The sequence below is a fragment of the Taudactylus pleione genome, unplaced genomic scaffold, assembly GCF_031769625.1.
Source record: "Taudactylus pleione unplaced genomic scaffold, aTauple2 ptg000256l, whole genome shotgun sequence".
Lineage (NCBI taxonomy): Eukaryota > Metazoa > Chordata > Amphibia > Anura > Myobatrachidae > Taudactylus > Taudactylus pleione.
The window spans coordinates 1481097-1495836 of record NW_028284658.1 but is presented as its reverse complement, the minus strand read 5'-3'; the positions used below and the strand labels follow the sequence as shown (position 1 = coordinate 1495836).

The 14740-nt window shown below is 43.5% G+C and overlaps 1 protein-coding gene across 3 annotated transcripts in view; it reads right to left on the bottom strand.

Annotated features, from left to right (window-relative positions):
• Positions 1 to 14740, bottom strand: part of BPIFB6 (BPI fold containing family B member 6) — an 80630-nt gene that overhangs the window by 17850 nt on the left and 48040 nt on the right. For all 3 annotated transcript variants that reach the window (XM_088480779.1, XM_088480780.1, XM_088480781.1), the window contains 2 exons: positions 2643 to 2685; positions 1274 to 1337 (listed from right to left, as the gene is read on the bottom strand). In XM_088480779.1, coding sequence (XP_088336905.1) covers positions 1274 to 1337; positions 2643 to 2685 — 107 coding nt within the window. The remainder of the gene's footprint in view (positions 1 to 1273; positions 1338 to 2642; positions 2686 to 14740) is intronic.

The following is a 14740-nucleotide window of genomic DNA, read 5'->3' as shown; positions in this document are numbered from 1 at the left end:
ACGTCCACTTTTTGGGCACACGCACAAGTGTGGGGGCTCCATTTTTTGCCTTGCCGTGGGCACCAAATGCCCAGGTTATGTCACTGCCCCTAACTCCCCTGCCCACAGTCTAACCCTGTTGACAATGTCAATATTTCATCTGTCGACATTCTGAGAATGTCAACCAGTTGCCTGTCGACATTTAAACAATGTCTACATCATAACTGTCGACATTATGAATGTTGACATTATTATGTTTTTTTGACTACATCCCATCTAGACCCTTGAGAGCTCATTGGATTTTTCATTGCATGCGTCTTTTCCCATGTAGTCCAAACACACATACTGTATGTGAACAATAAAAGATAATAATAAATAAAATAGCACCGTTTAGAATTGGGACTATTGTGACCATCAGGAGCACCGTTTGGAATTGGGACTATTGTGACCATCAGGAGCACCTTTTGGAATTGGGACTATTGTGACCATCAGGAGCACCGTTTGGAATTGGGACTATTGTGACTTTTATCCAGCATCTGGTCACCACGAGGCTTTATTTCTTTGCGTTGGACTACTACATCTATGAAGACCATCGCTAATTCAGCATTCCTCAGCACCGTGATTACAGCCTGGTAATATACCTCTATTAACATTGGACTTGGCCATTCATATATGACTTTCCTACGGTACATGTCCATTGGTCATGCTGTATCACCTAGTGCCTACAGGGTTTCAAGCTTTTGCCTTATGAGTACAATTTGCATTTTTATATATGTTCCCGGGATGATCTTTTCATGAATTATTATTCTCAGTACTGAGTTTTTATTTATTATTATCTTTTATTGTTCAAATACTAATTGTGTATTTTATTAAATTGTTCTTCTTTCATACATTAAGCGCTGCTCTTTTCCATTGTTCATATTGTTATCTAGGAGGTTGACTACCTTCTCCCCCTAGCAGCTGCCTGGAGAAACAACATTTGGAAGCGCCTTTCACTATATTTATTTATAGTATCTTTTTGCTTCCACACATACTGCATGTGCCCACCTAAATGAGTCTGAAAATGTGCTGTATTTATCTGTTGTCATATTTTCATTTTATCATTTGTTTCATTACCAAATCTGTTGAACTAGTGACCAGCAAGTCCATCCTGATATCTCATGTAACACTGAGCCTGATTGGTGGACAGTGTACTTTGTATGTGCTACTTGGTGGGGAAGCATATCAGCTTTTGTATGTTTGTAAATGGAGATGCTACTATGCAGGAAAACTTTCCTAAAATGGTATACTGTACCGTTTATTGCAGGAGTATATACTTTTTGGATCACAGACGTGACAAACTCCTTCAAGTCTTCCACCTAAGTAAATAAAATAATATAGATGAGTAAGCTGTTACAGCACTTTAACTAAAAAAACATCTAGTTATTTAATGAAGTGTACTTAGATATTTAGGGGCTGATGCTGAATTGAACTCCAGTTTTGTTTAGCATAATATATTTAAACACATTTTGCAAATTCCCAGAAAAGAGGTTGCATGCATGCAGATTTATATGACTTGGATGTGCTTGGAGATGTGGTGAGGGGGAGGGAAGTGGCCGACTAACATTGGCCTAGTACAGTAAGGGCATATTTGTGTAATTGTGAACAGGTGCAGAGATGATCGGAGACACGTACTCTTATCCAATCAGTATCATTTGCTAGTGTCGTGTACAGGCAGGTGTGGCAGAGTTAGTGTACACAGCAGCGGATGCTATGCGACAAGGAACAGCCCAGATTGCTTTACCAGTGGGGTGATTTATTGATAGTAGTACAACTCTACTTACAGTTATACACACTGGTGATGGAGCAGAGCGTCTGCCACTGTGCCACTATAACACAGTGAACTAGATTGTGGCGAGCATGCACATTTGTAACTTAGGCAGCCATCTTGGTAAGGGAGAGAAGTCTTCCTGGAGGATTAAATATGGCAGTGCTCCCACTCTTCAACGGTGTCAAGGGCATATTATATGATGATGATGATCACTTACACCTACTGTAAGTCTGGCTGATGGTAATTGCGAAACCATCTCTAAAGCTGAGAGGTGCTTTCTTCTATGTTCGTACTTATGTTATGTTATCAGTTTTTCTCTCACAAGGGAAGGAGAGCTACAGTATGAGGATGATGTATAAAGCAGTGAAAAGAGTGGAGAATGGGCCAGTGGAGAAGTTGCCTATAGCAACCAATCAGCTTCTGCTTATCATGTTATAGAATGTACTTGATAAATGCTACCTCAAACCTGATTGGTTGCTGTGGGCAACTTCTCCACTGGCCCATTCTTCTCTCTTTTCACTGCTTTGTATACCAACCTCTATATATGTTGCATTAAATTGATTTGTTAACTTTTATGGAAACTTAATAGTGATTGCATATTTCATGAGCAAGACAAATAAGTAAAAACATACGTATAAAGGTATGTGTCTAATGCCTGACCTAAGTTGGGTGTATATGCTACTGGGTACAAATGTACAGCTCTGTGGCTTACTTTTAGCAACAAGGCAGAAACTATGCAACCTAGAGAAATCAATTCCCTAGGATTAAGTGACACCATCATGGTGTATAGTCCACTGACAAGGCTACACAGTGTGCAAGTAATGTATATTCTCCAACTATGATAAGTACTTACATCAAACTGTCCAACTGAGGATGATTCCAGGGAAAGGAATGTCCTTAGAAATGAAAGTGGCATAGTTACATTGAGAGGTACAAACTCAAGAAGGTGTAAACACTACATGGGTGTTTATCAAAGATTGGAAAGAGATAAACTTGTGAGAGATAAAGAACTAGTCAATCAGCTTCTAACTTACATATGACAAGCTGTGTTTGAAAAATGACAATTAGGAGCTGATTGGTTGATACTTTTGGCAAAATTTACTAAGCGACGGGTTCTAAACCCCATCGGTTTGTTGGCGGTTTGACAACGGGTTCTAAACCTGGTGGTGGTTTCTAAATGACACCAAAACAGCTGTTTAATAATTTTAGCCATAGCCCTGTTCTATTCTATTCTAAAATGTGTTTTGACAGCGGTTTTGTGGCAATGTTGCAGCAGTTTTGGCCTTAGTAAATCTGAAAATTAGAACCCGACGCTTTTTTTGCCCTTTATCTGTTAAAATTTTATTACTTTCCAAGCTTTGATAAATACCCCCCTAAAACACTTAGTAAACACTAAAATACTACTACAAAAAAAAATCTTGCGCTAGTAAAGAGACCTGTAATGGCTAATTCCAGTAAATCTAGCAACATGTGGAAATGCTAATCTCCACACAAAAATTTGAAGCAGAAAAAGGTGTGTGGTGCTTAGTGGCGCTCAAAACTACAAGAAATAAGTCTATCAGAAAATAACGATTTTAATGGAAATATACAAATATAACATAAAAAACATTCATTAAAAGCTGACACAGGTGAGGTCTCCACTCTCAGTGGACACGTGGCTGGAGTTTCCATCTGCCACCGGCCCCATCACAGTGGGTCTGGTGTCCACTGTACGGGCTACCTTTGGAGCTGTTTACATCTGCATATTGGGCGCTGCTCCCTGCATTCTTCATTTTCCAGTACGTCTACTGGCATTGTGGGATATTGGATTACTCCTAACTCACTGTGTGATATCATCACAATCCGGCGGTTCAGGACTAATTTTATGGGGACAACAAACATCTATATCTCCTCTATGTGAGTACAATTCCCAAACATCTTACTTTAAGTATAAAGAGATCAGAAATCAATCATTTAACAGCAACACGTGGAATGTGGGAAATTCACTGACTCTAGTGTTCATGGATTAATTAAGAACAGGCTGGCTCTTTAGATACATTTATTCCACTGAATACAGGTTATTTGTGATTCTGTAACACTCTTATTCCTCTATAAAGTATCTCATAATTGTGGAAGTTAAACTACATCTATGTGATTTTTATTATATGTACTTTCGGGAGTTCTATACACTGCAGATGAATTTGGATTACATGGTTTTCTGTCTGCTTTTTATGTATGTTTTTATATGCTATATTTTTGTACTAAAACACTACTGCTTTATTCACCTTGCATGAATGTACTAATGTGTATGATTTTGTAGTGTTCCTTTCCCATACCCTATAATTGAGACTTGAGGAGAAGCAGAATCTGCTATCTTCTGAGCCATCAAGTATAAACAAAACAGAAATAGAAAGCGCTGGCAAACAGTTTTTTTCCACAAAAAAAGATTATTAATCTATTCTAAAACATTTATTTGCATAAAAACACCAGCTAGTTATAATCTTTTTTAGATGTACTTAACTTCATGGTGTAAATGTACTAAGAATCGAGGGCCTGATTCAGAGCCGCTCGTAAGCGGCCGCTCGTTCGTTCCGAGCGATGTTCGCACATCTGCGAATGCGTACGGATTGTAATACGCATGCGCGAACCAGTCAGTGCGGCTGAAAACCGTGTGCTCGCTAAATAGCGAATGCCTGCTATTTTGAGTGACAGGAGGAGGCGTATGTGGGTGGTAACAGGGGAAGGTGCTTGAAAACAGGGAGTGGAGATCCGAACGCAGGCATGCCAAACGGTCAAAACGGGCGTTTTAAAGGTGTGCATAATTAACAAAGCAGCGTCATCGACCACGTCACTTGGTTGTTTTATAGTCAGAACTGCTCGCATGATTGCGGTAGGAAAAACCAACCACAAGAATAGCAAGCAGTTCATACGCCATCCGATGTACTCGATTAATCTAATAAATAGCGGACATGACGTATGATGCGAGCGGCCAGGGGGCGTTTTTTTCAAAATTACGTCTGCATGTTTTGTTCGCTCGTTCAGACATAGAGGCGTAAACAGACCGCAAAGAGCGAACGGTTAATTTAAATAGCCACCCCCTTTTTCTGAACAAGCGAGCGCAAATAGCGTCCGGCTCTGAATCAGGCCCCGTGTTTGGTCGAGATTGCATTCTCGGGTGTGTTTAGTCATTTTCTTCAAATCGCAAATTTACTAAAGACAAACTCCGGAGAAATTTGGGAGTGTTTTCTCTTCTGACACAGGAAAGCTCGGGTGAGATTGCAAACACAATTAAATACAGTAACAGCCAAACTTGAAAGTACTTTCACTGAAAAGTATACGACTTGAGAATTTACCAAGAATTGTGTTTATAATCACAGGTATAATTGTAGCAGTGGAGTAACTAGGGTATTTGGAGCCCAGGGCAAGTTGAAAAATGGATCCCCATCCCGCCCTCTATGTGCGCGCGCTGATGGTGCGTGCGCCGAAAAATGGACGTGGTCGTATGCCACAAGGGGCTTGGCCACTAAAAAATGGGGCATATCAACTAGGGGTGTGCACCGGCCACTTTTCGTGTTTTGTGTTTTGGTTTTGGATCTGGATCTTTCTTCGTGTTTTGGATATGGATTGGTTTTGCCAAAACCACCCTTCCATGTTTTGGGTTCTGGGTTTTGTGTTTTGGATCTGTATTTTTTTTTTAAAAAAGCATAAAAACAGCTAAAATCACAGAATTTGTGGGTTTTTCTGCTCCTATGCTATTATTAACCTCAATAACCTTAATTTCCACTAATTTCCAGTCTATTCTGAACACATCACAATAGTGTTTTTATGTCCTAAAGGTTGCACCGAGGTAGCTGGATGACTATGCTAAGCGATACGAGTGGGCAGCACAAACACGTGGCCCATCTAGGAGTGGCACTGCAGTGGCAGACAAGATGGCAGTTTGAAAATCTAGGCCCCAAACTGTAAATAATGCAAATGCAAAGAAAAAAAAGAGGTGCAAGATGGAATTGTCCTTGGGAACTCCCACCCACCCTTATGTTGTATAAACAGGATATGCACACTTTAACAAACCAATCATTTCAGCGCCAGGGTCTGCCACACGACTGTGGCTGAAATGATTGGTTCATTTGGGCCCCCACAAAACAAGCTGGCAATTAATCTATCCCTGCACAAACTGGCTCTACGGAGGCAAGATGTCGTCCTCATCCTCCTCATCCACCGATTCCTCACCCTCTTCAGTGTTGTGTACATCCTCATCCTCACAGAGTATTAACTCGTCCCCGCTGGAATCCACCACCACAGGTCTCTCTGTACGTTCTGGAGGCTGGTCTCCCTGGAAGAGTTGATAATTCATTTTATGAACATCATCTTCTCCACATTTTGTGGAAGCAACCTCCTACGCCTTTCGCTGACAAGGTTCCCGGCTGCACTAAACACTCTTTCGGAGTACACACTGGAGGAGGGGCAACTCAGGTAAAATAGAGCCAGTTTGTACAGGGGCCTCCAAATTGCCTCTTTTTCCTGCCAGTACAGGTACGGACTGTCTGACATGCCTACTTGGATGCTGTCACCGATGTAATCCTCCACCATTCTGTCAATGGTGACAGTATCATATGCAGTGACAGTAGACATGTCAGAAATTGTTGCCAGGTCCTTCAGTCCGGACCAGATGTCCAAACTTGGTCCTGCCTGCCCTGCATCACCGCCAGCGGGTTGCTTAGGATACCTAAGTTTTTTCCTGGCAGCCCCAGTTGCGGGAGAAAAAGGGAGTTGACGGTGTGGTTTGCAGGCGCTTGGATACAACAGGACAACGGGATTTAGGTGTCCCTGGACTGCTTACGGTCTTAGCCAAAGTTTCTGAACTTGACAGTAACTTTTTATGAACGCGCTGCAGGTGCCGTATAAGGGAGGATGTTCCTAGGTGGTTAACGTCCCTACCCCTACTTATTTCACCTTTACATATGGTACATATGGCTAGACAGTTGTTGTCCGGATTTGGATAGAAATATTGCCAGACCAAAGAGGTGGAATGTTTGGTCTTCTGCCCAGGCATGACCGTGATGGGCTTTTTCATCCCACGGACTCCCCCGGAGCCTGATTTAAACAAACCAAAATCACCATCAGAATCCTCCTCGCCAACTTCTTCCTCAGCGCCAGCTACACCAGTATCCTCATCCTGTTGTACTTCAACAGTGACATCTTCAATTTGCATATCAGCAAGTGGACTGTGGGTGCTCCTTTCAGCATTTGCAGGGTTGTGCAAATGGTGGAAAGAGCCACCTCTTCCCGTCCAGTGCTGGGAAGGTCAGGCATCGCAACCACCACCATCGCCTTCCATTGCCATGTGAAGCTGAACCACTAGTCATGAACATAGGGAAAGACCTTAGCCATTCCTTGCCACTCCGTGTCGTAAATGGCATATTGGCAAGTTTACGTTTCTCTTCAGATGATTTAAATGTTTTTTTCAAGGTCATTTTCCTGAACTTTGTCATTTGGGATTGTATGTGCCCTCTACTATGACATTGGGCATCGGCCTTGGCAGACGACGTTGATGGCATGTTATCGTCTATGTCATGACTATTGGCAGCAGCTTCAGCACTAGGAGGAAGTGGTTCTTGATCTTTCCCTATTTTATTTTTATCGGAGAAAGTTTGCTCCTCCATTTATGTTATATTGATATATACGTGCGGCTAAGGCGCACACAAACACAGAAAATTATTTTTTATTTTTGTTGGAGACTAGTGCACTTTGTGGGTTACACCACCCTTTAAGAAATGAGCCAGCCGGCCCTTTACTTATGGGACACAGGCACACGCTTGGCACTGCTCCTTTGTTGATGCACGTGCAGCTACAGCCCACACACTTCACAAACACAGAAAATATTTTTTTATTTTGTTTGGAGTGCCCTTTGGGGGTTACAGCACCCTTTAGCGGTCAATCCAGCCGGCCCTTTATTTATGGGACACAGGCGCACGCTTGGCACTACTTTGTTGATGCACGTGCGGCTACTGCGCACACAATTCACAAACACAAAAAAATATATTTTTTTATTTTGTTTGGAGTGCCCTTTGGGGGTTACAGCACCCTTTAGCGGTCAATCCAGCCGGCCCTTTATTTATGGGACACAGGCGCACGCTTGGCACTACTTTGTTGATGCACGTGGGGCTACTGCGCACACAATTCACAAACACAAAAAAATATATTTTTTTATTTTGTTTGGAGTGCCCTTTGGGTGTTACAGCACCCTTTAGCGATCAATCCAGCCGGCCCTTTATTTATGGGACACAGGCGCACGCTTGGCACTACTTTGTTGATGCACGTGCGGCTACTGCGCACACAATTCACAAACACAAAAAAATATATTTTTTTATTTTTTTTGGAGTGCCCTTTGGTGGTTACAGCACCCTTTAACGGACAAGCCAGCTGGCCTTTTACTTATGGGACACAGGCGCACGCTTGGCGCTGCTTCTTTGTTGATGCACGTGCAGCCACAGTGCACACAATTCACAAACACAGAAAAAAAAAAATTATTTTGTTTGGAGTGCCCTTTGGGGGTTACAGCACCCTTTAGCGGTCAATCCAGCCGGCCCTTTATTTATGGGACACAGGCGCACGCTTGGCACTACTTTGTTGATGCACGTGCGGCTACTGCGCACACAATTTACAAACACAAAAAAATATATTTTTTTATTTTGTCTGGAGTGCCCTTTGGGGGTTACAGCACCCTTTAACGGACAAGCCAGCCGGCCTTTTACTTATGGGACACAGGCGCACGCTTGGCGCTGCTCCTTTGTTGATGCACGTGCAGCCACAGTGCACACAATTCACAAACAAAGAAAAATTATTTTTTTTTGCACTTGGGGGGAGCACCCCTGATGGACAGAGCACCCCCTGGACAACACTACAGCACTCCTTTAGGACTGGGACACTGCACAGAACTTTGGAGTGGACACAGCCCCTATGGACAACTGACTGCACAACACAGTCCAGCCAGCCCCTATGGACTTTGAAGTAGTGGACACAGCCCCTATGGACAACAGCAGCACAGCGCAGCACAGCACAGCACAACACTACACTGCACTACACTACACTACACAGCCCAGCCAGCCCTAACTCCCACCCTACTTCTTCACTGTCCACAGCCGAGTGAGAAAATGGCGCCGACGCGGGTACCTTATATAGGATCCAAAACCCGCGAGACCCGGAAGGCGGGATGATGACGTTTTGCCACGGTTTCAGATCCGAGTCAGGCGGGAAAAGTCGAGCCTGACTCGGATCGGCCTCGGATCGGGGGGGCTCGGGGGGGTTCGGATTTCAGAAATCCGAACCCGCTCACCCCTAATATATATATATATATGTATATATATATATATATATATATGTGTGTGTGTGTATATATATATAATATATATATGTGTGTGTGTATATATATATGTATATGTATATATATGTATGTGTGTATTTATGTATGTATATATATATGTATGTACATGTGTATGTATAATATATATATGTATGTATGTACATGTGTACTGTATGTATATAATATATATATTTATATATATATATATGCATGTGTGTGTATGTATATGTGTGTATATATATATACACACACACACACGTACGTGTGTATATATATATACAGTATATATACACATATGAATCCATCTAGCCAACGTTTCAGGACACTCGTCCTTTTGTCAAGGCAACATACACACATATATATGTGTGTAAGGTGCGGCACTCGTCCCAAACGAATCATCCGCGTCAGGTATTCAGGGGTGAAGTGTTTATAAGGTAAGATGGCTTGTTTTTTCTTTTGTATCCTGAAGATAATGTATTAAAAACACTGAAATGTCGATAACTTTATACCTGACTCAGATGATTCTTTTGGGACTAGTGCCACACCTTACATATGTATACTGGACTCTTTGTGAGGGCACCGCCTGCAGATACTCCTGTTGTTTTTTGGTTTTTGCCTGTCTGTACATTGTTTATATATATATATATATATATATATATAATTTATGTGTGTGTATCTATCTATCTATCTATCTATCTATCTATCTATCTATCTATCACAAAGGTTACTGGCACTCATACTTGATCCAAGCTAACGGGTTGCTTGCTGAGGTGGTCACCTTGGGGAAATGTATCCCTCCACATATACAAACAAGAAAAAGGCGGCACACCCAGACTGAAAAAAACACAACAATAGCCGATGCTTTACTCATCAACGTTTCGGGGTCAGCCCCCCATCATCAGTAAAGCACCGGCTATTATTGTGTTTTTTTCAATCTGAGTGTGCCGCCTTTTTCTTGTTTGTTCGTGTATGTGTGTATGTGTATGTATATATGTTATGTGTGTGTATATATTAGGGGTGAGCGGGTTCGGATTTCTGAAATCCGAGCCCCCCGATCCGAGTCCGATCCGAGTCAGGCTCGACTTTTCCCGCCTGACTCGGATCTGAAATCGAGGCAAAACGTCATCATCCCGCCTTCCGAGTCTCGCGGGTTTTGGATCCTATATAAGTTACCCGCGTCGGCGCCATTTTCTCACTCGGCTGTGGACAGTGAAGAGGGAGGGTGGGAGTTAGGGCTGGCTGGGCTGTGTAGTGTAGTGTAGTGTAGTGCTGCTGTTGTCCACTACTTCAAAGTCCATAGGGGCTGGCTGTGTTGTGCTGTGCTGCTGTTGTTAATAGGGGCTGTGTCCACTACTTCAAAGTCCATAGGGGCTGGCTGGACTGTGTTGTGCAGTCAGTTCTCCATAGGGGCTGTGTCCACTCCAAAGTCCTGTGCAGTGTCCCAGTCCTAAAGGGGTGCTGTAGTGTTGTCCAGGGGGTGCTCTGTCCATCAGGGGTGCTCCCCCCAAGTGCTAAAAAAATAATATATTTTCTGTGTTTGTGAATTGTGTGCGCAGTAGCCGCACGTGCATCAACAAAGTAGTGCCAAGCGTGCGCCTGTGTCATAAGTAAAGGGCCGGCTGGCTTGACCGTTAAAGGGTGCTGTAACCCCCAAAGTACACTCCAGTCCAAACCAAAAAAAAAATTATTTTCTGTGTTTGTGAATTGTGTGCGCAGTAGCCGCACGTGCATCAACAAAGTAGTGCCAAGCGTGCGCCTGTGTCATAAGTAAAGGGCCGGCTGGCTTGACCATTAAAGGGTACTGTAACCCCCAAAGTACACTCCAGTCCAAACCAAAAAAAAAATAATTTTCTGTGTTTGTGAATTGTGTGCGCAGTAGCCGCACGTGCATCAACAAAGTAGTGCCAAGCGTGCGCCTGTGTCATAAGTAAAGGGCCGGCTGGCTTGACCGTTAAAGGGTGCTGTAACCCCCAAAGTACACTCCAGTCCAAACCAAAAAAAAAAATATTTTCTGTGTTTGTGAATTGTGTGCGCAGTAGCCGCACGTGCATCAACAAAGTAGTGCCAAGCGTGCGCCTGTGTCATAAGTAAAGGGCCGGCTGGCTTGACCGTTAAAGGGTGCTGTAACCCCCAAAGTACACTCCAGTCCAAACCAAAAAAAAAATTATTTTCTGTGTTTGTGAATTGTGTGTGCAGTAGCCGCACGTGCATCAACAAAGTAGTGCCAAGCGTGCGCCTGTGTCATAAGTAAAGGGCCAGCTGGCTTGACCGTTAAAGGGTGCTGTAACCCCCAAAGTACACTCCAGTCCAAACCAAAAAAAAAATTATTTTCTGTGTTTGTGAATTGTGTGTGCAGTAGCCGCACGTGCATCAACAAAGTAGTGCCAAGCGTGCGCCTGTGTCATAAGTAAAGGGCCAGCTGGCTTGACCGTTAAAGGGTGCTGTAACCCCCAAAGTACACTCCAGTCCAAACCAAAAAAAAAATTATTTTCTGTGTTTGTGAATTGTGTGCGCAGTAGCCGCACGTGCATCAACAAAGTAGTGCCAAGCGTGCGCCTGTGTCATAAGTAAAGGGCCGGCTGGCTTGACCTTTAAAGGGTGCTGTAACCCCCAAAGTACACTCCAGTCCAAACCAAAAAAAAATTATTTTCTGTGTTTGTGAATTGTGTGCGCAGTAGCCGCACGTGCATCAACAAAGTAGTGCCAAGCGTGCGCCTGTGTCATAAGTAAAGGGCCGGCTGGCTTGACCATTAAAGGGTGCTGTAACCCCCAAAGTACACTCCAAACCCAAAAAATATATATTTTCTGAGTTTGTGACTTGTGTGCACTGTGGCTGCACGTGCATCAGCAAAGGAGCAGCGCCAAGCGTGCGCCTGTGTCCCATAAGTAAAGAGCCGGCTGGCTCATTCTTAAAGGGTGGTGTAACCCACAAAGTGCACTACTCTCCAGCAAAAAAAATAAAATATTTTCTGTGTTTGTGTGCGCTTTAGCCGCACGTATATATCATTATAACATAAATGGAGGACCAAACTTTCTCCGATAAAAATAAAATAGGGAAAGATCAAGAACCACTTCCTCCTAGTGCTATTGCTGCTGCTGGGAGTTGTTCATCATCCCAGAGAGGAAGTAGGAACATCACTACTTTTACTAAACAATTGACCCTCCACAGTCCCTAGCGATGAGGATGAAGTACGACAGCAGTCATCCTGAAGCAAAACGTATAACTGAGGCCTTGACTGCTAAGTTGGTGTTAGACGTGCGTCCGGTATCCGCCATTAGTGCAGTGGGATTTAGACAATTGATGGAGGTAGTGTGTCCCCGGTTCCAAATCCCGTCTAGATTCCACCTGCATCCTCAAAGCAGCAGCGACAAGCATGCGTCTGTCTGTTAAAGGGTGGTGACACCCTCAAAGTGTGCTACACAAACAATTAAAATATTGTTCTTTTTTTTTCTGTCTTTGTGAAATGTGTGGGCTGTAGCCGCACCTGCATCCATAAAGCAGCAGCGACAAGCGTGTGTCTGTCTGTTAAAGGGTGGTGACACCCTCAAAGTGTGCTACACAAACAATTAAAATATTGTTCTTTTTCTGTCTTTGTGAAATGTGTGGGCTGTAGCCGCACATGCATCCTTAAAGCAGCAGCGATAAGCGTGCGTCTGTCTGTTACAGGGTGGTGACACCCTCAAAGTGTGCTACACAAACAATTAAAATATTGTTCTTTTTTTTTCTGTCTTTGTGAAATGTGTGGGCTGTAGCCGCACCTGCATCCTTAAAGCAGCAGCGACAAGCGTGCGTCTGTCTGTTAAAGGGCGGTGACACCCTCAAAGTGTGCTACACAAACAATTCAAATATTGTTCTTTTTTTTTCTCTTTGTGAAATGTGTGGGCTGTAGCCGCACCTGCATCCTTAAAGCAGCAGCGACAAGCGTGCGTCTGTCTGTTAAAGGGCGGTGACACCCTCAAAGTGTGCTACACAAACAATTAAAATATTGTTCTTTTTTTTTCTGTCTTTGTGAAATGTGTGGGCTGTAGCCGCACCTGCATCCTTAAAGCAGCAGCGACAAGCGTGCATCTGTCTGTTAAAGGGCGGTGACACCCTCAAAGTGTGCTACACAAACAATTCAAATATTGTTCTTTTTTTTTCTCTTTGTGAAATGTGTGGGCTGTAGCCGCACCTGCATCCTTAAAGCAGCAGCGACAAGCGTGCGTCTGTCTGTTAAAGGGTGGTGACACCCTCAAAGTGTGCTACACAAACAATTAAAATATTGTTCTTTTTTTTTCTGTCTTTGTGAATTGTGTGGGCTGTAGCCACACTTGCATCCTCAAAGCAGCAGCAACAAGCGTGCGTCTGTCTGTTAAAGGGTGGTGTAACTCTCAAAGTGCTCCAAAAAATAAAAAACTATTTTTTTAATGTGTTTGTGACTTGTGTGCTATGTAGCCGCACTTGCATCCTCAAAGCAGCAGTGACAAGCGTGCGTCTGTCTGTTAAAGGGTGGTGACACCCTCAAAGTGTGCTACACAAACAATAAAAATATTCTTCTTCTTTTTTCTCTTTGTGAATTGTGTGGGCTGTAGCCGCACTTGCATCCTCAAAGCAGCAGCAACAAGCGTGCGTCTGTCTGTTAAAGGGTGGTGTAACTCTCAAAGTGCTCCAAAAAATAAAAAACTATTTTTTTAATGTGTTTGTGACTTGTGTGCTATGTAGCCGCACTTGCATCCTCAAAGCAGCAGCGACAAGCGTGCGTCTGTCTGTTAAAGGATTACATCGGTGACAGCATCCAAGTAGGCATGTCAAACAGTCCGTACCTGTACTGGCAGGAAAAAGAAGCAATTTGGAGGTCCCTGTACAAACTGGCTCTATTTTACCTGAGTTGCCCCCCCTCCAGTGTGTACTCCGAATGAGTGTTTAGTGCAGCCGGGAACCTTGTCAGTGAAAGGCGTAGGAGGTTGCTTCCACAAAATGTGGAGAAGATGATGTTCATAAAATTAATTATCAACTCTTCCAGGGAGACCAGCCTCCAGAACGTACAGAGGGACCTGTGGTTCCAGCGGGGACGAATTAATACTCTGTGAGGATGAGGATGTACACACTGAAGAGGGTGAGGAATCGGTGGATGAGGAGGATGAGGATGACATCTTGCCTCCGTAGAGCCAGTTTGTGCAGGGACAGATTAATTGCCAGCTTGTTTTGTGGGGGCCCAAACGAACCAATCATTTCAGCCACAGTTGTGTGGCAGACCCTGGCGCTGAAATGATTGGTTTGTTAAAGTGTACATGTCCTGTTTATACAACATAAGGGTGGGTGGGAGGGCCCAAGGACAATTCCATCTTGCACCTCTTTTTTTTCTTTGCATTATGTACAGTTTGGGGCCTAGTTTTTCAAACTGCCATCCTGTCTGCCACTGCAGTATCACGCCTAGATGGGTCACGTGTTTGTGCCGCCCACTCGTGTCGCTTAGCATAGTCATCCAGCTACCTCGAAGCAACCTTTTGGACATAAAAACACTATTGTGATGTGTGAGGTGTTCAGAATAGACTGGAAATGAGTGGTAATTAAGGTTATTGAGGTTAATAATAGCATAGGAGCAGAAAAACCTACAAATTCTGTGATT